The 25,138-nt window shown below is 42.7% G+C and overlaps 1 protein-coding gene across 1 annotated transcript in view; it reads right to left on the minus strand.

The window, feature by feature from the left end:
- The window catches only part of LOC117040745 (sodium channel protein type 8 subunit alpha-like), a 107,650-nt gene that overhangs the window by 32,852 nt on the left and 49,660 nt on the right, over positions 1-25,138 (minus strand). Inside the window, 16 exon segments of the mRNA XM_033138716.1 lie at positions 1,018-1,135; positions 2,140-2,610; positions 5,465-5,821; positions 7,473-7,646; positions 8,906-9,144; positions 9,642-9,777; positions 12,362-12,754; positions 14,433-14,591; positions 14,593-14,651; positions 14,654-14,720; positions 15,006-15,082; positions 15,085-15,196; positions 15,198-15,212; positions 18,113-18,254; positions 20,420-20,483; positions 21,209-21,430. Coding sequence (XP_032994607.1) covers positions 1,018-1,135; positions 2,140-2,610; positions 5,465-5,821; positions 7,473-7,646; positions 8,906-9,144; positions 9,642-9,777; positions 12,362-12,754; positions 14,433-14,591; positions 14,593-14,651; positions 14,654-14,720; positions 15,006-15,082; positions 15,085-15,196; positions 15,198-15,212; positions 18,113-18,254; positions 20,420-20,483; positions 21,209-21,430 — 2,805 coding nt within the window.

A 25,138-nucleotide genomic window follows, 5' to 3' on the forward strand; every position in this document is an offset into this window, starting at 1 on the left:
AGCCGTAACATTTTCTTATTTCTTTTATTAAAAAAATAATAATTAATTTGGCTTCATTACAAAAAAATAAAAGGTCAAAATAGATTATTTCCCCAGCACTGTCATAATCATCAAGGACATTGCTTTACAAAATATTTTTAAATTGAGATGTGCATAATATCTTAAATTTTTCATAGCTAAGAGCCCAAGACCCTGTAGAATAGTTTTGCTCAGGGCATAAGATTTAATTCTCTAATAAAAGGTTGCAGCGAAATTTGCTGCAGTCAGAACATGCATTGGCAGCTCCATATCAACTGGTTCAACAGTACCCTTCAAATTTCTTAATAAGACTTTTAAGAGATCGGCTGAAAAATCTAATAATGGTTATTTTCATTATATTCCTTAAGATACTGAGGTCCAGCTCCGAAGGCCTTCTGGCGCTTTCCTCACTGCGAGAAATGAGGTTACAGGGAACCAGGCAGAGGGCCTTCTCGGTGGTGGTGCCCACCCTGTGGAACGCCCTCCCATCAGAGGTCAAGAAAATAAACAACTATCTGACTTTTAGAAGACATCTGAAGGCAGCCCTGCTTAGGGAAGTTTTTAATGTTTGATGCTGTATTGTGTTTTTAATATTCTGGAAACCTAGCCAGATGGGCAGGGTATTATTATTATTATTAATAATAATAATAATAATAATAATAATAATAATAATAAACAACTTCAGTGTAATTAAGCACAGGGGCTCTGCTTAACCCTAGGAGCTTCTTAACTCTGCTGGATCTGCGAGTTGCCATTTATATTTCCTAGAATGTCCCAGAGTGATGCCAAACTGGGGGCACTGTGAGAAATTAAGAGCATATCTCACAGTGGCTGCCTAAACAGCAGAGGTTTTAGGGGGCACTTTGCTGAAGGCCCCCTCAAACCTGAAGTGAGCCCTACCAAGGGAGGCTCCTCCGCAGACGTGTCTTGAGGTAAAATGCCCTGAGTGGACGCCATCTTGTTAAAAGGTCCATTTTGCCCCACTGTGTTCAAAATCACCTTCTGTGAAACATGCGTCAGGATCCAGATACTCTTCTGGTGCTTCCACAGGAACCTCTTCTGCCTCAGGCTTTATATCGATGGTGCTGCCCTCCGACGAACTCGTATCATCCAGTTTCTTGAACAATGGGAAAGACCATCACAAACACATATATTATGAGCCGGGAGAAATGAAGAGCTCAATTTTTAAAACAACACTGACTTCATGCCAATATGCAGCACAGGAAAGAAATAAAATAAGAACAAAACTCTTTCCCAGTCTAACCCCTGCAGAAACAACTGGAAGGAGCAAATATATCCCAGGAACAGCGCTGGATTTAGATTTGATGAGGCCCTAAGCTACTGAAGGTAATGGGGCCCTTTATATGTCCAGCTGTCCTTTGTCAACAACAATTTTTTTTTGTGTTGAATATATGCTATATGGTAATTTATGGACCTAATAGGTATCTAAAGTCATTTGCACATAACAAAATAGGAGCCTACATAACACAAAACACTGTTGCTGTATGTATGTTTTATTTTAGTTGTTTTTTATCTTATATTTTGGAAATCTACATCCAGTTTTGTTTCCTTCAATTTTTTTGGGCCCCCCCAAGAGAGTGGGGCCCTAAGCTATAGCTTCTTTAGCTTATACGTAAATCTGGCACTGCCCAGGAAGATATTTCTCCCTTTTTTAAAGTGGGCAAACATAGGCAGACCGATTGTGGTGTTAAGCCAAGCACACAATACAGAGGGCCTAGCATTCTGCTCTTATGTAGAAAGCCTATGAACACATGAGGAAGTGATACAGAACTAGAAAGAAAGATATTTATCCCTATCCAATCTGGTTCTCCATTACATGACATAGGATGGACCTTTGGGCTGATACAACAGGTTTTTTTTGTATGTTCTTATTATGAATGACTTAGTCATACATATGACCCATGAAAAGTCTGTGCCACCTTTGTTTTCATCTTGCCAAATGAAGTAAAGAGGACCTACTTTATTTGCACCCAGAAATTTGCTGGCTGCAAAGCCTCGCGCTCTGGCCAGAAGGCCAAATTTGCTTCTCTCTTGCAATGCAATGGGCCACCCAAAACAAAGGCACGAGGGTGCCGCCTATGAGTAAGCATGGCTCCATACCTCTTTGCTGCCATCGGGGTCGGTGTCACTGCTGAAATCTTCCGTGTTCAGGTTCTCAAAGTCAGACTCACCCACAGCTATGGGGACACGGACGGTGAGGTTAGGGTTGTTGATGAAAGACATGTGGTCTTCATCAATTATGTACTTTTCCACGCTGCTGCCAATGCCACTGGTGGTGCCATTGCCGTTCTTCTGGTAATCGATCTCCCGGTTGATGTCGGCGCCGGTGTGGTTGGCGATGCAGTTCATCTTCTTGTCATACAGCTCGTCCAGTGGCTTCACCTCATCCGCCTCCGGCTGCTTGAAGTGGGTCTGCACGAACTCGTGCATTCTGATCTTGGCCCAGGCAATGCCTTTCTTGATCCGGATGACAGAGATCTGCAAGTTGTTCATCTCGCCGTCATCATCTGTCGCTGCAAGGTTGTCTGCGCTGAAAGAGCTCAGCAACAAGGCCAAGAACAGGTTCAATACCTGCAGAAGCAGAAAAAGGTCGATAAGATAAGACTCCTTCTAGCCAGTGAACTGGCAATATCTTCCTCAAAGTGCATCATTCTACTTGGTGCCAGCAGAGGGAGAGGCGGTGGCAGTGGGCCTTGCTCCGTTGGCTCCTCCCATCCCAGTTGGCTCCTCCCATCCCAGAACCATTTCCCTCCGCAGCCATTTATGCCACCTGTTTAGCTATTTATTTATGGAATGTGTATAGCACTTAATTGTAAAAACCTCCAAGCAATTTGCATTATACACAATTGCAATCATTAGGTAATAATCGGTACAACAATTTGCTTATTATCTTCCTTTTTCCTTTTGTGTCATCTCTGTTAGATTGCATGCCATTACTTTAAACTGCAAAGCGCTGTGAATGCCTTGGCATGAATGTGATATATAATGTGATATATAAAGTAAATAAATAAAACTTGAGCACACATAGACAGCCCGGAGCTTACAGACAGCCCTGTAGAATTCCCACGTTTGTTACAAAGAAGAAATCTGAAATGTTTTAATTAATTTGAACACACCACACGGGCAAAGCCTTGCAAGTGTTTGTTGTAAATATGGTAGGAAAGGGTACTGGTTAAAGAATCTCAGAAAGCAACAAGGAGAGAAAGCAAACATTGAGGATTTTGACTGAGGAAAGCAGACTTATATTATGAATATCCAAATGCAGCAGGCAAACTGAGCACATTACAAGACAGATTATATGCACACAGTTTTCTGTAAAATAAAAGGAAATTGCACTGCATTTTTAAGTCTTATGGGGGTCAGACTTCATGTCACTCCTTGTTTTAAGGCACATCATATAATCAGATCATTTTATTCTCATGTTTCCTTTGCTTTGTGCACAATTTATTATATAGTTTGTGTGTTTTTTGTTTTGTTTTGAACAGAACCATTAAATTGGCAAACATCAAGTCAAGGTAAAAGATTGACAGGGAAGATATTTGAAAGAGTTAGCCAGACAAAATTAGTTTTTCTAAAGCATTTCAGCAGCATCCTTTTAAATACGGGGGGGGCGGAGAAAGATTTTTGCAAAGCTTGGGAAAAATTGCAATGTGAGCAACAGTAAAGGAAAATTATGCTTGGATTTTCCCCCCCTTTAAAAAAATGCTCTTAACTTTTTGGAAGTTTTATCCCAGTTTGAAAAGAGGCAATTCTTCCAAACATGCCCCTACATTCACCGATGCTATGATCCCAAAAACATGCACTGTAGTTATATGAGGGCCAACAAAGCTACAGGGCCATCCTATGTGAGATACAAAATGCATGTATTTTGCTGTAATGTCAGCTGCAATTCCATTATACTAAGTTTTCTTAGGTGCATCATATATGTGTGCTTGTACCAACATTGTTAAGTCTCTTGTGGCTAAAATACGTGTAAGAGGTGGAACCAAGGCTGGTGTCAGAATATGGTACAGTATCCTCAGGCAGATTCCTGGGGCTCCAACATCCCAGCTGGGTCTACCGCTGACACCTTCCATGAACCTTTTTTTATTTCCCAGAATGCCCTGGAATTATGCTGCTTTGAGGGCATTGTGGGAAGTTAAAACAGTGGTTTGCAGCTGCCTGGCGCTAATTCAGGGCACTGTTGCTGTTTTGTTTATTCATAAGAACCTGACAACTCATAAATAATATTGTCAGCCTGCATAACATAAATGATGGCAGTCTATTCTGCTATGGTGCCAGCCGCAGTCCCATTGTAACAGGTGCTACTGCCTATTGCCATGGCAGAAAGTGCCCCACCAAAGGGGCACCAGAAAGGTTTGACACATCTTATTCTACCCCATCAATTCTGCTAGAACTCATTTTAAAGCCAGGAATGGGGACAAGCGGTGACGTTGGTATGGCAGTCCACAGTCAGCTGGTAATACCAGTGCAATTCCATGGGTTCAGAGACAGTTGTGGGGTGGGTTACAGAGGGCTATGCTTGTGGGCTTCCCACAGACATCTGGCATGTGGGAATAGGAGGCTGGATAAAATGGTTCTTTAATCTGATCCAATGGGGGTGTGTCTGTTCTTACATTATCTTCTAGATTGGGGTAGCCAATACCGTGCACTGTAGAAGCTGTGGACTGGCACCCAATAGCCCTGGTCAATGTGACTAATGGCCAGAGAGGATGGGTGCTGCAGTCCACCTCTGGAGAGCAACAGGTTGACTACCTCTGTTCTAGATCATGATATTGCTCAGGACTGCAATACCTCAAGGACCGCCTCTTTCCATATGAACCTACCCGGACCCTGAGATCATCTTCTGAGGCCCTCCTTTGTGTGCCTCCTCCACCGAGAGGTGTGGAGGGTGGCAACACGAGAATGGGCCTTCTCTGCAGTGGCTTCCCATCTGTGGAATGCTCTCCCCAGGAAGTTCGCCTGGCGCCTTCATTACACAACTTTAGGCACCAGGCAAAAACGTTCCTTTTAAACCAGGCCTTTGGTTGATCCTATACCCTTTTAGAATGTGGCTCTTTCCTGGGGTGTGGGTGTGTTATTGGGTTGTTGTTTTTATTCTGATTATATATGTTGTGATTTTTCTCTGTGAACTGCCCTGAGACCTCCGCGTATAGAGTGGTTAATAATAATAATAATACTACTACTACTACTACTACTAATAATAATAATAATATTGCATTTGTGCTGCAGTCATTATTCTTAATCCTGAATGTTTCTTGAATGTGAGGTAACCCTTAGCATTGGTCTTTAAAACGTCTAAGCATATAGGGAATATTAGCTGCAGAACCTGCCATGGAATAGAAACAGTGAATTCTTGTCCCAGCCCATTACAAGACAGTTATCCACTTCCCACTCAAAAGCAACCAGATAGATATTTACTGACCACCAGATTTCCAATGACCATCACCATCATGAAGACAATAAGGCACATGGCCTGTCCTGCCACTTCCATACAGTCCCACATGGTTTCAATCCACTCCCCACACAGCACACGGAAGACGATAAGGAAAGAGTGGAAGAAGTCGTGCATGTGCCATCGTGGAAGCTCACAGTCGGGGTTGATCTTGCAGACACATTCCTTGTAGCTCTTGCCGAAAAGCTGCATCCCCACCACAGCAAAGATGAAAACAATGATGGCCAGCACCAAGGTCAGATTTCCTAAGGCACCCACTGAGTTGCCAATGATTTTAATCAACATGTTCAGGGTTGGCCAGGATTTTGCCAGCTTGAAGACCCTCAACTTGAAGATGTAAAAAAGAAAGAGAAATAGAGATAAAATAGATTTATGATTAATAAAGCAACAGTCCTGCCAATGGGAACCCAGATTTAAAAAGAGATATTGATCACAACATAATGAAAGGTCATTTTTCATATGTGGTGGAACTGCAAAAAAGCTCAGGGTTTTTGGGAAATGATGCATAATGAAATGAAGAAAATGTTAAAAGTGGTTACTCCTCAAAAACCTGAAGCTTTCCATCTAGGCATAATATGGATGGACATCCCAAAGAAGATGATTAAACTATTTATGTATGTAACAGCAGCAGCCAGAATCCTCTATGCGAAGAAAAGGAAGGAAGGAAGGAAGGAAGGAAGGGAGGGAGGGAGGAAGGACAAGTTCCAATCAAGGAAGAGTGGCTCTTAAAACTAATGAATTATGCAGAAATGGCAAAATGCACAGCAAGAGTAAGAGATCAAAGCGACAAACTTTTTATTGAGGAATGGAAACCCCATTGGGATTATCTGAGGAAGTATTATAGCCAAATGAAGTCGTGATCAGGTTTTGAAATTTAAACAGCGGAAGGGAGACGACAACAGTTGTAATAGAGGAATAAGTATGAGATATACGTATGCTACATAATGCAGCAGAAAAAGGGGAGGGAATAAAAACACCATGGAGGTAAGAGTGGGAAGTCAAATCCGTCAAGGGAAGTATGTATTAAAGTTGAAGTTAATTTGTTAACATTTCTAAAATTTAATAAAAATTCAATATATATAATAAAAGAAATACTGATAATCAACTAAACACTGAATGGGAGATTTCTAGAGGCAGAGCTGTCAATCTATGGATTTTAGCTGGAAAGTCAGGATCTGCAGATTGTCACTAGCTGACTTAGAGCATCAGGCCATTGGTCCACCTTGTACAATATTGTCTATAGTGAATGAATGAATTTATTTTTACGGTCACAGACCAGCTCACTATTGTCTATAGTGACTAGCAGCAGCTTTCCAAAGGTTTCGGGGGGCAGGGGTGTATCCCAGCCCTGGCGGGAGAAGCCAGGGACATTGAACTGGAGATCTGTTGCATGCAGAGCACAACCTCTACTACTCTACTACCCAATACCCACTTTTCAAACAGATAGTCCCTTCATGTCCTCCTGACCAAGGCAGAAACAGTGGCAAGAACCCTGCATGTTCTTGGAAGTGACCACATAAGAGGCATTGGGCAGTTCACCTGCCACAATCACTTCCACATGTTCCAACCCAATAGGATCCTACTGCTAATCCTCAGTGCCGTTTTTTAAGAAAACCATATGCTGAGAGTGCATCTGGGATATTAACTGCTTCCTGAAATGGACTTTTTTGTATTGCTTTGTTGCTAAGGTCTGCATGTAAGCTCTGCAGTCATTGCTTGCAGCCACTAGCCTTCAGATTCTAGCTATTTAGAGGCAATGTTAGGCGGAATAAATGGCAGCTGAAGGGGATAGAAACCAACTCTTGGACATGGAAAAGTCTTCATTTGTAATACTGGCCAGTAAGGATTTGGCAATTATTCCTCCCATGGAACTTTACTGTGGGTTCTGATATATAACCTTATTTTAAAAGTTATATCGGGTGAAAGGAGACGGAAGACAGGAAACTGTAAAAAGTGGAGTAAAATAAGCAAACAGTACCAATCGGAAAGATCGCAACACCGAAAGCCCTTCCACATCTGCCAGCATCAGTTCCAGCAAACTGAGAGAGACAATAAATCCATCAAAAATGTTCCACCCTTCTTGGAAATAATAGTAGGGGTCCATTGCTATGAGCTTCAGGAACATCTCAGCTGTGAAAATTCCAGTGAAAACCTAAAATAAAAAGGGGGGGGATCAGAATGTTCAAAGCTCTCACTGACCTAGACGTAATACTTTTTGCCTTCAAGTGAATTAATGAATGAACAGGCCACAGTATATCAGCAATTTGGATGAAGAGACAATCTATTTTTCTCCCCCCCTTTTTTTTGTATAATCAGAATTTTTGCCCCACTGCTACTTTTTCTTAGCATTTCACTGAATTACCTCAATTTCAAAACTGGCAGTGGCACCAGCTAGAGCCCCCAAACTCTAGATACTTGTGGGCAGCAACAGTTGCCTTCTTTTATTTATTTAAATATTTATAAGTAGGCCCTTCTAAGTCTATCCTGATATTCAAAAGTAGCTGGCAATAATTCAAGTCACTGTTTGACTGGCAGGGGGTCAGCAAACTTTTTCAGCAGGGGGCTGGTCCACTGTCCCTCAGACCTTGTGGAGGGCTGGACTATATTGGAAGGGGGGAATGAACAAATTCCTATGCCCCACAAATAACCCAGAGATGTATTTTAAATAAAAGCACACATTCTACTCATGTAAAAACACCAGGCAGGCCCCACAAATAACCCAGAGGTGCATTTTAAATAAAAGGACACATTCTACTCATGTAAAAACACGCTGATTCCCGGAGTGTCCGGGGGCTGGATTTAGAAAGCAATTGGGCCGGATCCGGCCCCTGGGCCTTAGTTTGCCTACCCATGGACTAGAGTAATCAGTTAGTCATGGTGCGTTGTCTCTTTTTTCACGTTGTGTTTTCTACAGATCCGTTTCATTTGCTGTGAGACATTAGTGTTACATACAGTGTTAGGTTAGGAAGAAAGGAGGGGGGAACGGTGAGTGGGGTGGGGGTTGGGTGGCAATGCTTCTATTCTTCTACTTAGTGCATGTGTGGGGTTTTGTGTCAGCGTCACTTGTGTGGGTTCTCTTACTATTTGCTCATTGTATTTCCTTGGTGGTGAGTGAGGTTGAGGGTGGCCTAGGGCGCGGTTGGTTGTCTTACTTGGCTGTAGTGAGATTTGTTTTTGTGTGCGAGTGTGTGTATTTTGAATCAGGTTAGCCAGATTGATTCGTATGCTGTTGGCGGATTCTTGTTGTTGTCTTGTTGGGCTGTGTATGTGATAAAAGGGAACCATACCAGGGTGAAGGCTTCTTCTTCTATTTATCCCCGTGTCTGTTTCAGTTTATTGGCTAGGTTTTTTTTTTTTAATAAGGCTCTTTCCCATACTATTTGATACTCATTGGGAACATTTCACACTTACCAGGTTCCCTACGGCCAAGACATGCTCAAACGCTGGGGTCATGGGGTGGTGTTCCATTGCCATGAACAGAGTATTCAAAACAATACAGATTGTAATGGCTAAATCCACAAAGGGGTCGAAGACAATCAAGTTGACAATTTCTTTCAGCTTCATCCAGTATGGGTGGCACTCCCAAATAAGGAAGATGTTGGCAAATTTGTACCAGCAGGGAGGGCATTTTCTTTGGGATTCTTCTAGTTCTACAACAAAACAAGAAGGTGGGCAACTTTAACAGATTAATGTAGACATGCCCAATGAAATTTTAAGCAAGCTTTAACTCATTCTCAATTTGTTGAGCCTTGTAGGCTGCTATGTTTGAGTTTTAAGAGGTGGTCACATTTCACAAACAAAGGAATCAGGACATCTGCAACAAGACAGGAAAACAAGCTATGCGTGAATAATTAATCTAAGAATCCATAAATTAATATTTGAGGGTGGAGTGGAATAAAGAAAAAATTCTGTATCTTAAATCAAGAGTATGTTACATTTTATTCCTGCCCTTCTTCCAAGGAGCTCAGGGCAGCATGCAGAGTCTGAAAAGTAGAGTCTACGCAATCTTAAGAAGAACAACAACAACAAAAATGTAAGATGGTTTTTTAAAATTAAAGCATGGGAAAAGGAAAGATGAATACTAACTTCTGAAGTGGGTAATCCCTTGAGCTAGTGGGCACAGAACCACAGCTTTCTACACACATACCTTCTACAAGGGTATTTGTGATTACTGTCATTATACTGTTGGTTCGGTCCTTCCTTCCATAGGATGCATTCAGCTGGTCCATTGATACCAAGAGTGACCCAGTAGCTTTCTTTTTAATCTCCACCTCAGTGGTTCCCTGCAAAATCCATTAACATCCCATTAGTACGGCCTCTTCCATGTCTGCGCAGGGAAATGTGATGGCTCTCAGCTGCAAAGGCAGAATTTGTTTTCCAAGCTTCTGTCAAATCTTTATGTATGTGGAAGATGGTGGTTTTGCCAGATATAATAACTCACTGGCCTCCCCTCCTTAAGGTGAAGAAAGGTTTTGCTGCTATAAAAAATGAGATCTATTCTACTTAACACCTAACTTTTTAAAGTCAGGGATATTCTGAAGTGCATTTCAAAAAACATTGCAGTGGGTGGAATTCTGGTGTAAAAGGAACTTGGATGAAACTAGCTGCAGAAAACTGATTTCACATTAGTGCACTGGATAGAGACACCCTGTATAATATTTTATGAGCTCTTTATTGGATATGTTCATCTACTCTCTGAAATTCTTCAAGTTCTGCTGCTAGTCCAGCCAAATTTGGAGTCCCTGGAAATCACATTAAATGAAAAAGTTGGAAGAACGTGTCTTCTGTGCCTACCTCGATTGTCCCAAAACAGCACTAGCTAATCTTTTAATATGGTTGTCTAAAGCTGACTTTCCCATTGGCTATTTAATCATGACTGGTAAACATAAATAACTGACAATCTACTCCCCTCTATGCTTCTTTGTAAACGGGAGCAGGCACAGACCTATGGAACGACAAATGCTGTTTGCTTCAATCAAGCAAAACTAACTCAGCATTTGCTGCTTTGGGTCTAAGCATATACAGGTGAAACTCGAAAATTAGAATATCGTGGAAAAGTCCATTTATGTAAGGAATTGTTTTCATTAGCTACTAGAGTTTAATATATGAGATAGACTCATGACATGCAAATCGAGATATGTCAAGCCTTTGTTTGTTACAATTGTGATGATTATGGTGTACAGCTGATGAAAACCCCCAAGTTGAAATTGTTAATTTGGGGTTCTCATCAGCTGTATGCCATAATAATCACAATTATAACAAATAAAGGCTTGACATATCTCGCTTTGCATGTCATGAGTCTATCTCATCTATTAGTTTCACATTTTAAGTTGAAATTACTGAAAGAAATGAACCTTTCAACGATATTCTAATTTTTCGAGTTTCACCTGTAGATGTTTGAAACAAAACATTTACTCTTTGAAAAGCCTGCATGGCTCATGTGGTCTTTCAGATGTGATGATGAAGATTAGGTGTTTCTATTGTTTAACAACAGATTATAGCCACTGTCCCAAAGAACTATCAGATGACAGGCATCACACAATAGGGATATGTATCGTAGGCTGTCTTTCATGCATGCGTCATGCTAAGTTAACAGTCTGTAACATCTCCATGCTGTTAGAGGACCAAGTTTGGAAAGAACACAGTAGACTAGCATGCTAACTAGAGAAAGTGGTAGTAATTGAAGCTGAAAGTAACTAGGAAGGGTTTCAAACATTCTTAAGGAGGGGGAAAAGGACTGGGAAGGAGTAGTTTCATTTAGTTTGCAAGAACCTAGACAAAGAGGGGTTTGGGTTTTTTAAGGAAAAAAGCTTGGAATTTAAGGACATGGGAATCAGGCTTCCTATGTGCACTTTGGGCCAAAGATGGTGATGCTATTCATAAATAACACTCACTCTGGAGCAGCTTCCTTTGGCCATAATGGGAGCAAGTGTGTTTAGAATTGGTGGCAATGGTTTTGGCTTACAGGTGACCCTGTACCTTTCGTTTGCCTTCATTCTCTAGCATAGTTCTAACTGATCCAGTAAACCTGAACCTGAAAAATGGGGAGGGTGCAAGATGGGGGTGCAGGAGGATTTGATTGGTCCTGTAGGAAAAAACAAGCCTCGCCAGGGCTCCTGTTCAGCTATTCATATATGGGAAAATTCACCTCAAGTCCTGTCACTCCACACAACAACTATGCCCCATGGAGAAAACTACAGTCTCTTTGACATCCATGGTTTGCTTTTTGGTAGTTAAGGGGTATTCAGTGATCTGAAGTCTCTGAAATGGTGCAGCTCAGTCACAGGTTTAGCCGCCTCTGACTCTGTATGAAGAAAGTCTTGTTTCTCACTGCCCTAGAAATTCCTAAATGAATTGGGTTTTTTTTGTTTTTTTTTGTAACTTTCCTTTTACACTAGAACTTGCCTTATTCATCTCGTTTCTAAAATACAGACTGAGACGTATCGAGCAAGATTTATACAAAATTAATCCTAATTGCATGAGTGGATTAAGAAATTTCTGGTCTAGCCCATTCACGCCCAGGTGTTCCTGCACATTTTGAAAGTTCTGAGGGATTTGATTTAACAAACAGTGTACTTGGATCACTCCTCATTCCTCAAAAAGATACATAATTTTTTTCCAAGCCATTTTTTCTTAGAAGCCAGAAGAGAAAAGAGAAGGAAATACGTGAGTAGGTTAATCTGGGAAAGAAGGGAAAGTGAAGAAGATTAAGAAGCAGAGGAGCCTGGGATAAGGGTTCAGACTATAACATCTGTGGCTAGACAAACCAAGTTTCATTCCGTCAAGGATCCATTTTGGCGGCATACAGGAAAGCAGAGAGAAGGGTGGGCCTCCATGCCTAGACTATCTACTCATTGACTTCCTTACGCTGTCATCAGTAGCTGCCTTATCTATTTTCACCTCAGGCAGAAGCCGTCCGCTTGGGTATGTTGGAGGTTGGCCACCAATCAGGGAGACCACGCCGTTGCAGTCCACGGTGCTGTTCCGCTTCATGTTCCGGCGGATGCTGGGAAAGATGCGAGACGATCTGCTCCCCTGGCTGTAGCCGCTGTAACCGCTGTAGCTGCTTTTCCTCTCGTGGCCCCGGATCGGGATGAAGAGGGAATCCCTCCGGCCCTCGCTCTCCTCCACTGTGCTGTGCTCGTCATCAGCAAATTCGTTTTCTGAACCCGGGTCCCGGAAACCTCTCTTGAAGCTGAAGATGCTGCTTTTGCTGTTGTGCCGGGAGAGGTAGGGGGACCCTGGGATGCTGAGCAGCGACTGGAAGGAGAGAGCAAGCAGGAAGATGGAAGAGAAATGTGGACAGGAAGCTATAAAGCACCAGCAACAGGCGAAAACATAGAATTTACCGCTCAATCGGACGAAGAAAGAAAAAGGGGTGGTGGTGGTGGTGAATTTTCCATCATGAAAATGCTAGAGACTGGTAGCAAAGGAATCAGCTGATTAGTTTCAATTAATATATGAATTGAATAGCGCATGTCATCCTCCACTTCTCCGTGGTCCTCATTTACCCCTTGAATCGCCAAGAGAAACCCAAACTGCCATATACAGTGGTACCTTGGTTTACAACCATAATCCGTTCCGGAGGTCCGGTTGTAAACCAAAACAGGTTGTAACCCAAGGTGCACTGTCACCAATGGGTCTTCCAAAAAAGAGAGAAAAAAGGTTGCAATCCAAAAAAGGGACATGCACTTCAGGGTTTGATGTGGTTGTCATCCAAAATGGTTGTAATCCAAAATGGTTGCAAACCAAGGTAACCACTGTATGTATCTGTACAATTTTAGTTACAGGTAGGTAGCCGTGTTGGTCTGCCATAGTCAAAACAAAATAAAAATAAAAAAAATCCTTCCAGTAGCACCTTAGAGACCAACTAAGTTTGTTCTTGGTATGAGCTTTTGTGTGCATGCTGAAGAAGTGTGCATGCACATGAAAGCTCATACCAAGAACAACTTAGTTGGTCTCTAAGGTGCTACTGGAAGGATTTTTATTTTTATTTTGTTTGTACAATTTTAGATGGATAAAAGTCTTTGGTAGAAATGTATAAAGTTTTGATTGACCTACACATGCCTCTCCTCCATTAAATCAACTCTTTTCAACAACTTTTCAGTCTCACCATGGGAACTAACTGCTCTGAACACATCCCCTTTGGGATATTCATGGATTGTTCATAGAGCAATAGGGACTCTCCAGAGCACTGACTACTTTCTCAAGACAAGTAACTGAATACCTCTCCAGAACGTATTTGCTTTTTAGCAACGGCATGAAAACAAAGAGAATGTCCACGAAGATTTGCAATGACGTGGTCAGTCAGGCAACTGATTGTACCAAAATTGATCTGGAATGCATTTGATAGTTTGCAGTCAAAGTCTTTCAATGGAAGGTAATGGGCAATAGCCAACTAAGTTTTGCTCAGAGTAAACCCATTAGAATTAGCAGAGCAATGTTTGACCTTATGCTTAAGGTGCACTCCTCCATTGTCTCCCGAGACAGATGGATTCAAACAACATTAGCCACGTCCATTAATTTCAGTGCATCTACTCTGAGTATGACTAAAGTTGGATATAACCCAGTGATTTCGGTATTTTGGAGAGACTGGTGCTCTGTTTAAGCAGAGGCAGTACAAATTGAAGTGGAATATGGCATTACTTCCATTCCACTTTATACAAAACCTGTCCTTCCCTGGCATTTGAATTACATCATTCCAACTGCACCCCTTAGTGGGGGGTAGGTATGAAGGCTGGCGGGCGGCTTTAGGTGCAGAGGCAGCTAGGACATATTGCGCCAAACGATGATGTATATACATGGCCGCAATATAGCATGAGAAAAACTGAAAGGAGGAAGATAGTGCTATCAGGGAAGGTGGGGAAAGACTCCAGGCCACCATTCCTCTGACACATTCCACCCACACTAGGTTTCACTGCAGGGCCTGCAAAATTACCTGGTTCATGATGGAAAGTTTCCGCCCCAACCTGTTGTCTGGCAAAACGGAAGACCTTCCTCCTCAGGCCATCTTCGACTCTGACTTAAACACCTTCTCAACATCTCCCTTCTCTTCTCCTTCCGACAGCTCCTTTTGCTTCCGCTTCTTCCTCCTGTTCCCGCCTCTCCTTGGCGCTCTTAGAGCTGAGCTTGGAGATCTCAGAAGAGCTCTGGGACATCCTTCCTCCACCTCTTCTTCCACAGCATCTTCTGAGACTGTCCCTGCTGAAGTGGCCATGGCTGCAGCCTGCATTTGGGGGGGGGGGAGGGGAGGAGTAGGAAGAGCCAAGATAACCAAATTGTAGCACCTTGCATGAATCCTTCCAGCCTCTAAACACTGTGATTACTTAGACTCTAGCTATGGAGAGAACAGCAAACTCTCCAATTTCCAATGGAACACAGATTGGATTAGGTGTTTATTATCAGGATTACATTAGCCTGTGCTCTCTATAAAATGAGGAAAGCACAAGTAATGCTAGTGCATTTTATTTTTACATATATGTGTGTGTGGTGGGGCACGTTAGGGAATAACCTGAGCTTCCTCCTGTTGCTTTTTCAGCTGTTCCAACATGGCCTTGAATTCTGCCTCCTTCTGCTCTGCCTCTTCCAGGTCGCCTGGTTTTGTTCTTCATAGGCCATGGCCACCACAGCCAAAATCAAGTTTACCAGGTAGAACGACCCAACGAAAATAACCACGACGAAAAAGATCATGTAGGTTTTTCCCCGCTGCTCGCAAAGTCTGCGAAGAAAAAGAGGTCATTGTAAGGTTCCTATTTTGATCGCTGAACCCAAGATTGGTTTGTGGCAGTGCTGGGAACCCCATAAAGCAAGCAGAAACCCAGGGGGTGTTGAGAGAACCTTTTACCAAGCAAAGGGTGATTTGAATTAAAGTACCCTCTTCCTCCTAGGTAAATGTAAGGTAAAGGTAAAGGTAAAGGACCCCTGGATGGTTAAGTCCAGACAAATGTGACTATGGGGTTGCAGAGCTCGTCTCACTTTCAGGCAGAGGGAGCGGGTGTTTGTCCACAGGACAGCATTCCGGGTCATGTGGCCAGCATGATTAAACCACTTCTGGTGCAACAGGACCCCATGATGGAAGCTAGAGCACATGGAAATGCCATTTACCTTTCCGCCACAGCGGTACCTATTTATCTACTTGCACTGGTGTGCTTTCAAACTGCTAGGTTAAGCAGAAGCTGGGACAGAGCAATGGGAGCTCACTCCGTCACAGGGATTCGAACCGCTGACCTTCTCATCAGCAAGCCCAAGAGGCTCAGTGGTTTAGACCACAGCACATACATTTTCCTGGTCTTTTTTTCTGAATCCTCTTGTGATTTTGTATACGTTAACCATAACATCTCTCCTGTCATTGCTTTCCTAAGCTGAAAAGACTGCAATAACTTTTGCCTTTCCTAATAGGAATTCTCTCTCTTTGATTCTTTGGAAATATCGGGGTACCAGAATGGCAGTATTTATGATGCTGCTTCTGTATGTATGGGCTGAAATATCTGCCCTAATTATATATTTTGGCCCTTTGGTAGGGTAGCGTGAGGCATAAAGGGTTGGAAAAGAACAAAGTACTTTTGTGGGAGGGTAAAATCTATTCATAATTGGTGGCAAGGGACTCCCATTAAGAGAAGAGCCATAATGGCTGGTACTACTTATCCTCCAACACAATAGGAACAATTTCCTATTTGTTGGTATGTTTGTTGCCTTTATATCCCACCATTCCTCAAGATGGAATACATGTCCTCTTCCTGCCCATTTTATTTTCACAACAATCCCGTGAGGTAGGTCAGGTTCAGAAACTGACTAGCCCAAGCTCACCCAATGAGTTTCATGGCTGAGCGGGGATTTGAACCCTGGTGTTCCAACTCCTAGTCCAATGCTCTAACCACTACACCACACTGACTCTTTACCTTACAACGTAGCATTATTCCCATGGGCCTGAGGGAAGGGGGGGGGGAAGACGGCTGTTCCTTTGGCTAGTTAAAGGGAAATAACTAGAAACCTCTGCCACATCTTCTCAAAATGGTAAGCCTCCCCCCCTGCCCCACCAATCACTGAACATGTAAAAATTACCAAAAACAAAAGCCCTGCAAAATATGGGATTGGTGGTTTATGATCCCAAACTTACAACAAAGCAATGCAAAGCAGTCTCTGGTACAAAGGGAAATACAGTTTCCTGCCTCCTTTCTCCATCTCTGTGTGTCTTTTTTAAAAAAAACCAAACCAAACCAAACAAAACCCACTTGTTCCAATCTACAACAGGAAGGTATCATTTAACCGTTTTCGCTTTGGTGCAAAAATGCCGGAGACCGGATATTTCAACACTGCATATAATATTCTATCCCTCCCCTGAAAACCTTGCTGCCATACCTATAGTCCCTCCCCTTCCACTTATTTGCCCTTTTGTGGGCTGGGCTGGGGAACCATGCGTATGTTTTCTATCCACCAGCACAGAACAAAGGGAATCTACAAAGCTATAGCACATTGGTGTCAGGGACTGGGCAGAGGAGGAATGGTGGAGACCTCCTCCCCATCCTGACCCTTCCAGGGAGGAGGAAGAGGAAGATAGTACAGATTTACAACAGGGGTTAGTTGCAGTTCATAGGCAGATGAGGGGACAAGTTGAGAAATCATGGGAGAGCCAGAACAATCACCTGACACTTTGTCATTAGAAAGCATTCCAGACCCACCATCTCCCAGAACCCGACAAGCCTTAAAAGTAGGAGAGCAAAGAGCTCAAAGACAGAGGGCAGGGCAGGTAGCAGCACCCGTAGAGGAGACAATGAGAATGACGAATGAGGAAGTGGAAGAGATGGGGGTGGGGTGGGGTGGAGATTCACTTGGGACAACTCCATTATCCAAGAGGCTGTATTCTATAGCCTCTCTCTGTAAAGACTGAAATAAAAAAATACGGTAAGAAATTTTCCTTGTCTTTATACTTTCCTGGGCGACTAGCCAGGAGCCGCTGACAGCATCCTGACAATTGGGCTGGGCTGGTGTAGATGGTTCTGCATTCCCTATGTGTATTGGTATTCTTAGTTTAGTCATGGCACACAAATTTGCAGTCTCCTGGAGAAGAGAACAGGGCCGCTTTGCTGCTCCTTCCATTCTGCTGCTGCTGTGTTGCTGTGAGCTAAACCATGGTTTGGCTCAGTGTGTCATCTGAACCTAGGCTCATGGTTTGCCTTGCTCCAGACACCCCACAAGCTGTAACCAAGATTTGTTCTTGGCTTACCGCTTGTGGTTTGTACGAAGGTGACAAACCACAAACCCAGATTCGGATGACATGCAAGCCATGGTTTAGCTCGCAGCAGTGGGACTGGAGGAGCAGAGCTGCTACAGTCTTCTCTCTGGGAGGCCATACGCCTGCGTATTTGTGTTAAGCCATAGTTTGGCTAAGTGTTACATTCAAGCTGAGCCAGTGCAAGGAATGCTTTGTACTCAGCTGAATCACAGCTGCTGTTTTGATGCTAATTCATTTGATGCCAGAAAATGCTTCTGTCATTTTTCACAGGCATAATTACATACAACTGCGCCTTTCATTTTCTTTGCAGACCACTAGGTGGCTCCTGATGCAGGATGAAGGAGACTCATCACACATAGGTAAAGGATAGGAGATGTCATACTTACTAACTGATACAAGTTTTCCCAGAAATCCTGAGTCATGAGGCGAAATAAGGCCAGGAAAGCCCAACTGAAGGTATCAAAGCTGGTGTAGCCATAGTTTGGATTCCTCCCTGCTTTCATGCATGTAAAGCCCTCGGGGCATTGGCTGCAAACAAGATGGAAGAAATGTAAGCTAGTTGGCATGGTAGGAGCTATTAGACCAGAAAGAGGAAGACTCACCGTGAATGCTTTCGCTGCCCCCAATTCAACAGTCTGATTTCAGCAAGCCTGTTGTTATTACTGTATTGTGTTGGTTCCTTACTTGAATTGTAAAAGTTTCTCATTTAAACTCTTTTACCTTCCATCTTTTTTTGGGGGGGTGTTATTGAAGATTTATTGGTTTACAAAAGTATGTGCAGTGACTCTATTTTCAAGTTACATTTTCTGCAGGCCAGTTTCATTTGTTGAGACATTAGGGTTACATTAGGAAGAAAAGGGGGGAAGAGGTGGAGGGAGAGTGGTGAGTGCGGGTGGGGTGGGGTGGCGATGTTTCTAATTTTACTTAATGTATGTGTGGGGTTTTGTGTCAGCGTCGTTTGTGCAGGTTCTCTTTGCTATTCACTTGTGTTCCTTTGGTGGTGAGAGAAGTTGGGGTTGGCCTAGGGTGTGTTTACTTGTTTGTGATTGGCTGTGGTGAACTTTGTTTTCATGTGTGAGTGGGGTGGGTGGGTGTTTTTGAGTCAGGTTAGCCATATTGATTCGTATACTGTTGGTGGATTCTTGTCGTTGTCTTGTTGGGCTTTGTATGTGATAAAGGGGAGCCATACCGGGGTGAAGGCATCTATTTGTCCCCGTGTCAGTTTCAGTTTATTGGTTAATTTTTCTAGTAAGACTGTTTCCCCTACTATTTGGTACCATTGGTCCCTGCTTACTCCTGACAGGTTTCTCCAGTGTCTGGTTATGATGTTTCTGGCTGCTTAGAGTAGGTGGGTTATGAGTTCTTTGTGATGTGAGTGGACATTATTGTCTTGGAAGATGTTTAGTAGGGCCAATTCTGGGGTGATTTCTAATACTTGCTTAGTTTTTTTTTATATTTTCTTGTATGCTGTTGCCTAGAATAGTTGGATTTTTGGGCATTCCCACAACATGTGGAGATATGTGCCTGTGGAGGTGCATCCTCTCCAGCATTTTGGTGAGGTTCCTGGGCATATTAGCGTTAATTTTAAACTCTTTTACCTGATGTTAAATGTATATTATTGTTGGAACTTGCACTGGAAACCTTACAGTGAAGGGCAGGTCAGAAATCTCATATTAAGTAAAACAAATGTGTGATGGAAGAGTAGACTTTCTGTATGACTTTCCTTTACATCCATGGGATAATTCTGTTACAAGAGTGATTACAAGACCCATATACAGTCCCGTCTGTGCGATTCATAGGCAGGTACACAAACGTAGCACACAAATGTGAATTTCTGGAATGCTAAAACAAAACATGAACTTGAATTGAACTGGCAGCTTCCACAGCAAAAGAGTTCACAATAGAAGCAGTTTTGATTCCACTTGCCTCTGCATAAATACTGCATAATTGTTCTGCAACTGTTAACCTGTATATTCTCCAGCAAACAACCATACAGCAAGGCATTCAACCAGTGTGGTTCATATGTAGAATATTGCAGCTTAAGATGCACAGGAACAGGTACATCAGTCAGGTTTGGCTCCTCCGCTGCATCTGTGCAGCCTGACCTTGCATTCTGCCCTGCCCCCTTCCTTTCTGTTGGTTATTGCTGCAGCTCTACCCTACAGGTTGAGCCACTCCTGGTATCAGCACTGATCTATCAATGCAGATATGCTCACATGGTGGAAAATTAGGATTGTAGACACCCCTCCAGCAAGCTTGTAATACACCCTCACATTTTAATAGGGGCACCCGGCTAAAATCAATGCCTGAGTTGAGGCGGTTATAACGATTTGGATCAGGCCTAACATGTGTTGTCCCCTGTTCCAACACGGAAGTCCAATGTGTGGCTCTTAAGTGGGCTTTGGGTGAAAGGAAGAAGGTATGATCCCAGTCCTATATCATGTATAAACTCTGTGCACATCTGCATGTCTGCTTAATGTTTGTTTTAAGTAAGATACAGCAGGCGTCTCCATTAAAAAAAAAGTTAAATATTCGGGAAGACCTAAGGTGACAAGGTACTAGGTAAACCAATTGCTTTGCAAATGAATTTGTTTAAGTGCTTTTGGAGTGTAATCCATGCCTATTGACTTTTTTCTCTTTCAAAAGTAGCTTGTCCAATTGAGAGAGAGAGAGAATCTGAACTGAGAACTTACCCTGCGTCAGAGCTGTTACCGCACAACAAAGGATCAAGAAACCCAGGTAATGTGTAAAAATTGGCTACAGGGGAGGAAGAAGAAGAAGAAGAAGAAACAAGAGCACAGTCATTTAATGTGATCCACAAGCTGGGATATTAGCATTTCACAACCACAGTACCATGAGTGCAAGGTCGTTTGGGACCTTTCACAGCGCAGGTGTTTGGGTAGGGAGGTCAGTTGTCATATGATTGAATTATCCTCCCAGTTTGCAGAGTATAATTCTGACACTCTGTATGCTAGCTCAATGACAGCCTCTTATGTCAATTGCTACATGAGGCATGTTTATTCTCTTACGGGGATATGGAATTCATAAGTATTTCCCCCCCGAGACTTTGTAAAGTCATTATTGAGACTTTAATTTTTTAAACAAACAAACAAACAAACAAACAAACAAACACACTTTGCAAAACTGAACAGAAGATTATAAATATGAGGCCAAATTCATAATAAACACTGGGGAGCAGTCCACTGGGCAGTTTTTTTGAACAGATTATAAAAAGGACTCTACACAGAACCAGCTTTTAAGGACTGTGGCAAAAGCACAGGGGCTTTTCTATGAAAGGAAAAGAGGGAAGCATACAGTGCAAAAGAGAAATACTGGTCAAAATAAACACCTTTCCTCCAGAGAAGAACCATTTCTGGCTTTAGTAACATTTTAAGTCATGACGGTTAACCTAGTGAATCTCACAGCCATAATTATTTAGAGAGAATTGTGCCGGGGGGAGGGGGGAACCCACACACACTTACAAACATTGTTGGTGTATTCTTCCCAGTCAAAGCCCTTGGTGCCATTTTCCAGGTAGGTCTCATTGAGATCAATGGGCCAGATGACACACTTGTTCCTTAGATTCCCCATGAACAGCTGTAGCCCAATTAAAGCAAATACGCTGAGGCAAAACACTGTCAAAATCATCACATCCGACAGCTTCTTCACAGACTGGATCAGGGCTCCCACGATGGTCTTCAGGCCTGGGGAAAGGGAAAGCAGTCATGGAATTCCTGTGGAATCTTGGGAAAAGCAGCCTAGGCAAAGCAATATGGGCTACCTACTACATTTCCCTGACAACAGGGAAATTAAGGAGAATTTTGCTTTATAGTATTGGTCCTATGCCCACCCATTTAACAATAAGTCCAGTGTATTGCCTTCTGAACCTTATTTACCGGATTCATACAGGTATCAGGAATGTAAGTGGTTCATTAAACAGGGACATGTGCAGTTCCCTGGTCTGAGGGGAAGTCTTTCCTAGGTTAAGGTGAAGCTGAAGGTTGGGTTAAGGGGATAGCATACAGTTAATTCACTGTCACTGAACACAAACGTCTAGTGAACGCAGCTAGAGTTTGTGCAACTCGATGATTTCATATGGTACCCTGACATGAAAGGGAAAATAAGTTTTAAGAAAATGTAGAGCAGGGTACACTCAGCCTGCATTGCTGCGTCCCCATTCTTGCAGACTTTTCCTAATATTATATACAGTGGTAGCTCATGTTACAAACACCTCAGGTTACAAACACTTTGGGTTACAGACTCTGCTAACTCGGAAGTAGTACCTCGGGTTAAGAACTTTACCTCAGGATGAGAACCGAAATCGCGCGCTGGTGGTGCGGCAGCGGGAGGCCCCATTAGCTAAAGTGGTACCTCAGGTTAAGAATGGTTTCAGGTTAAGAACGTACCTCCGGAATGAATTAAGTTCATAACCAGAGGTACCACTGCATAGATAAGAACAGCCGATTCAAAATCTTTCTCCCCCCCCCCCACTGTGGAGAAATTAAAAACAAAACAAACCATATCCTTGTTGCAGTTGTGGAAACTTTTAAACTATTCTCTGGTGGGGCATTTTGATTTTTTTTTTGTGTGTGTCTTAAAAAAACAGGGAGGGTAGAACTTAGTAAAAAATAAAAAATCAGCTGTTCCCAGTTCTAACCCTGGACTCCTGATTCAAATCCTTACTTGGCCACCAAAGTTCACTGGAGGACTTTGGGATAGTCACTGCCTCTCAGGGTAACATATCACACATTGCTGTGGGAAGGATAAATTGGATTCATCCATTGAGCTTCATGGCTGAGCAGGGATTTGAACCCTGGTCTCTTAGGTCCCAGTCCAACATTCTAACCACTACACCAAACTAGTTCTCACTTATTCATTATCACTGCTCTATTTCCAGCAAACATTGCTGCGAATCATTAAGGGCGGGGAAAGCATAATCTTCCATAAAGATAAAATCAGTTTATGATAACGAACAAGGAAAATCTTTGAAATACACTCCGTGCTCTGCCTCATCTGTGTGAAGCTTCAAGCGACATCTTTGCAAGATACAGCAAAGCACATCAAATGTACCATCTACTATGAGAGCTTAGATTATAACTCAAAAGTAGAGCGTCTTTTATTGTGGGTCACAAGTTGTGATGAAAGCAAGCTTTGTCTTGTTCATGAATTTACCCAAATAGGCCTGGTACCTTTGATGTTTTCAATGTGGGGATACCAATAGGTTTAAATGATGAAAGTATCACAAAAGATACCATAGCAGCAAGCAAGCATCGGAAGTATGAGGAGGAGATTTCAAAGAACAACATATAACATGACTCCGCAATCTCAGGTACTATGGGAGGTGGGGTGGGGCGGATCAGCCATTCTCCTAAAGTATGTGGTAATAGTTTCTTAACTTATCCTGTTATAAAGCCTTCTTGGCTTAAATGTGCAGAAATTCAGATTATGAAGCTTTGTTCCATTATTTCCCAACAGCATCCAGAGCTTTGGGGAAACCCCTCAGAACAGATTTAAGGGGTGCACAGAGAGAAGGGGGAGTCCAGTTGCTCAAGTGAAAATCATTGTGCTGATGGGACAACTACTTAGTTTTGCATATTACAACTGCTGGTGGCACCAGCATGTGCCTGTATGCTTGGAGTCCCCATAAATTACCAGTGGATGAACTAGACCAGAAACAGCACTGAAGAGCACATGGAACAGCACACCTGCTATAACCTTTCTGAGTGATTTGGTAATAGTGCTAGAAGGTTGAAGTCAGATAATGAATGCACATTTTTTGTTGTTGTTGTGGCCAGGCTTACACAAATTTCCCTGAATTAATCTAATGCATGGTTGATTCCATCAGCAGTGGTTGCTGAAAGAGATGTAAAATTTCTGGAAATTTTGAAACCATGGAGGGAAAACAAATTTTCCCCTCCCTTTTTTCCAGGAGGAAAAAAAAAGCTGAATTTTTGGGGGGGAATGGAAACCAGCAAAATGAACAACAACAGCAACATCTGGAGAACCAAAGGTTCCACGGGCATGCTTTGCCCTTTCATGCCGGTTTATTTCTCGATTTGATGTATTTCCAAACACAGAACAGTTTATTTCAGATGCTGCAGAAGATAAAGGAACGTGAATGGGTGAGAAGCAAGAGGAACCAGAGGGTGTGTTGTGCAAAGGCCTTGCCACCATGTTGCAGGAGGGATAAACTTGGCACAACCCCAGACTGCATTCCTGAGCCAAATACCTAAATATGTTCTGCAAGTACCTTCCAACATCAAGCCATAAGTGTGTTGCTTGGCTGGACTTTGCATCCTCATAGCAAACACTGTCCTGTAGAATCAAAAGTAGCCTAGGAATTTATTATTTTTTTTGTCCAATGCATTCTTGAGCTCCCTCAGACTTCTTGGTTTATTTTGCTTCAAATGCTTTCTATCTATTTTTCAATCTATCCATTTCTCCGAGTCAACATCATCAATGAATACCCCCAATCTTAACTCAACGGTTGTACAACACTGATTTTTAAAGTAACCCTAAAATGCGATACAGCCAGCAACCATCTAAAGTAACCAGCTGCACTGTTTTCCTCCGCAGCTAATACACCAACCCCTTTAACTCGCTCTCCTTTCCTTTAATTTATGCCCATTAGTGGCATCTAATGAGCCATTAAATGTTCTGACTTATTAATTTCTTGCTCCCCTCAATCTACCACTTGATCCAAGCATTTCCAGACAATTTTATTACTCCCAGTTCTGAAATTTCATCCATTTCCTGACTCAGAGCCCTGAGTCTCTTTCCCTCTCCAGCCCCTTGGTGCTTTCATGCAGCTGTAATTGATATTAACATTCCCCTCGCCGCTGCTTTCAAGCGTTCCCAAAGGGCTCCAGGTTACAAAGCTTTGGAAGGGGTGCTCATTCGTTCATTTCGTTCCAAGCTAATGACTCCCCCCCCCCAAAGGCATTCCCACAAGTGACAACAAAGAGCACCTTCTGATCTGTCCGCGGGATTAAGGTTATACAAATAAATATCTTTTGTTGCAGTGTATTTTGCAAGCACACTGTTTTGATGGTCCAGTTCTGTGATGGATGCACATTTATATCAAGTGCTCGGTGCACTATTCCTGTCACTTGTAATATACATGAGGATCTAACTTGGCCCCAGCTGCCATCATCCCCAAAGAGCACCATACTTTATTTTATTGCAGTCTACATATGGGCTCCTCTTTTTTTGGGACGGCTCAGAGCAGCTTACAACAAGCTCCTTGTGAGCCACGACCTAGGTATCGATCAGGTTCCAAAATCCCTTAGCGGCAGCAATGCCACAATATCGGTGCCTCTCAGACCACTCACCCTCTGACCACGCTAGCTGAGACTGGTGGTATTTGGAGCACACCAGCACTCGGAGGGCAGCAGGTTAGGGGTAGGTTGATA

The sequence above is a fragment of the Lacerta agilis genome, chromosome 2, assembly GCF_009819535.1.
Source record: "Lacerta agilis isolate rLacAgi1 chromosome 2, rLacAgi1.pri, whole genome shotgun sequence".
NCBI classification, from domain to species: Eukaryota; Metazoa; Chordata; class Lepidosauria; order Squamata; family Lacertidae; genus Lacerta; species Lacerta agilis.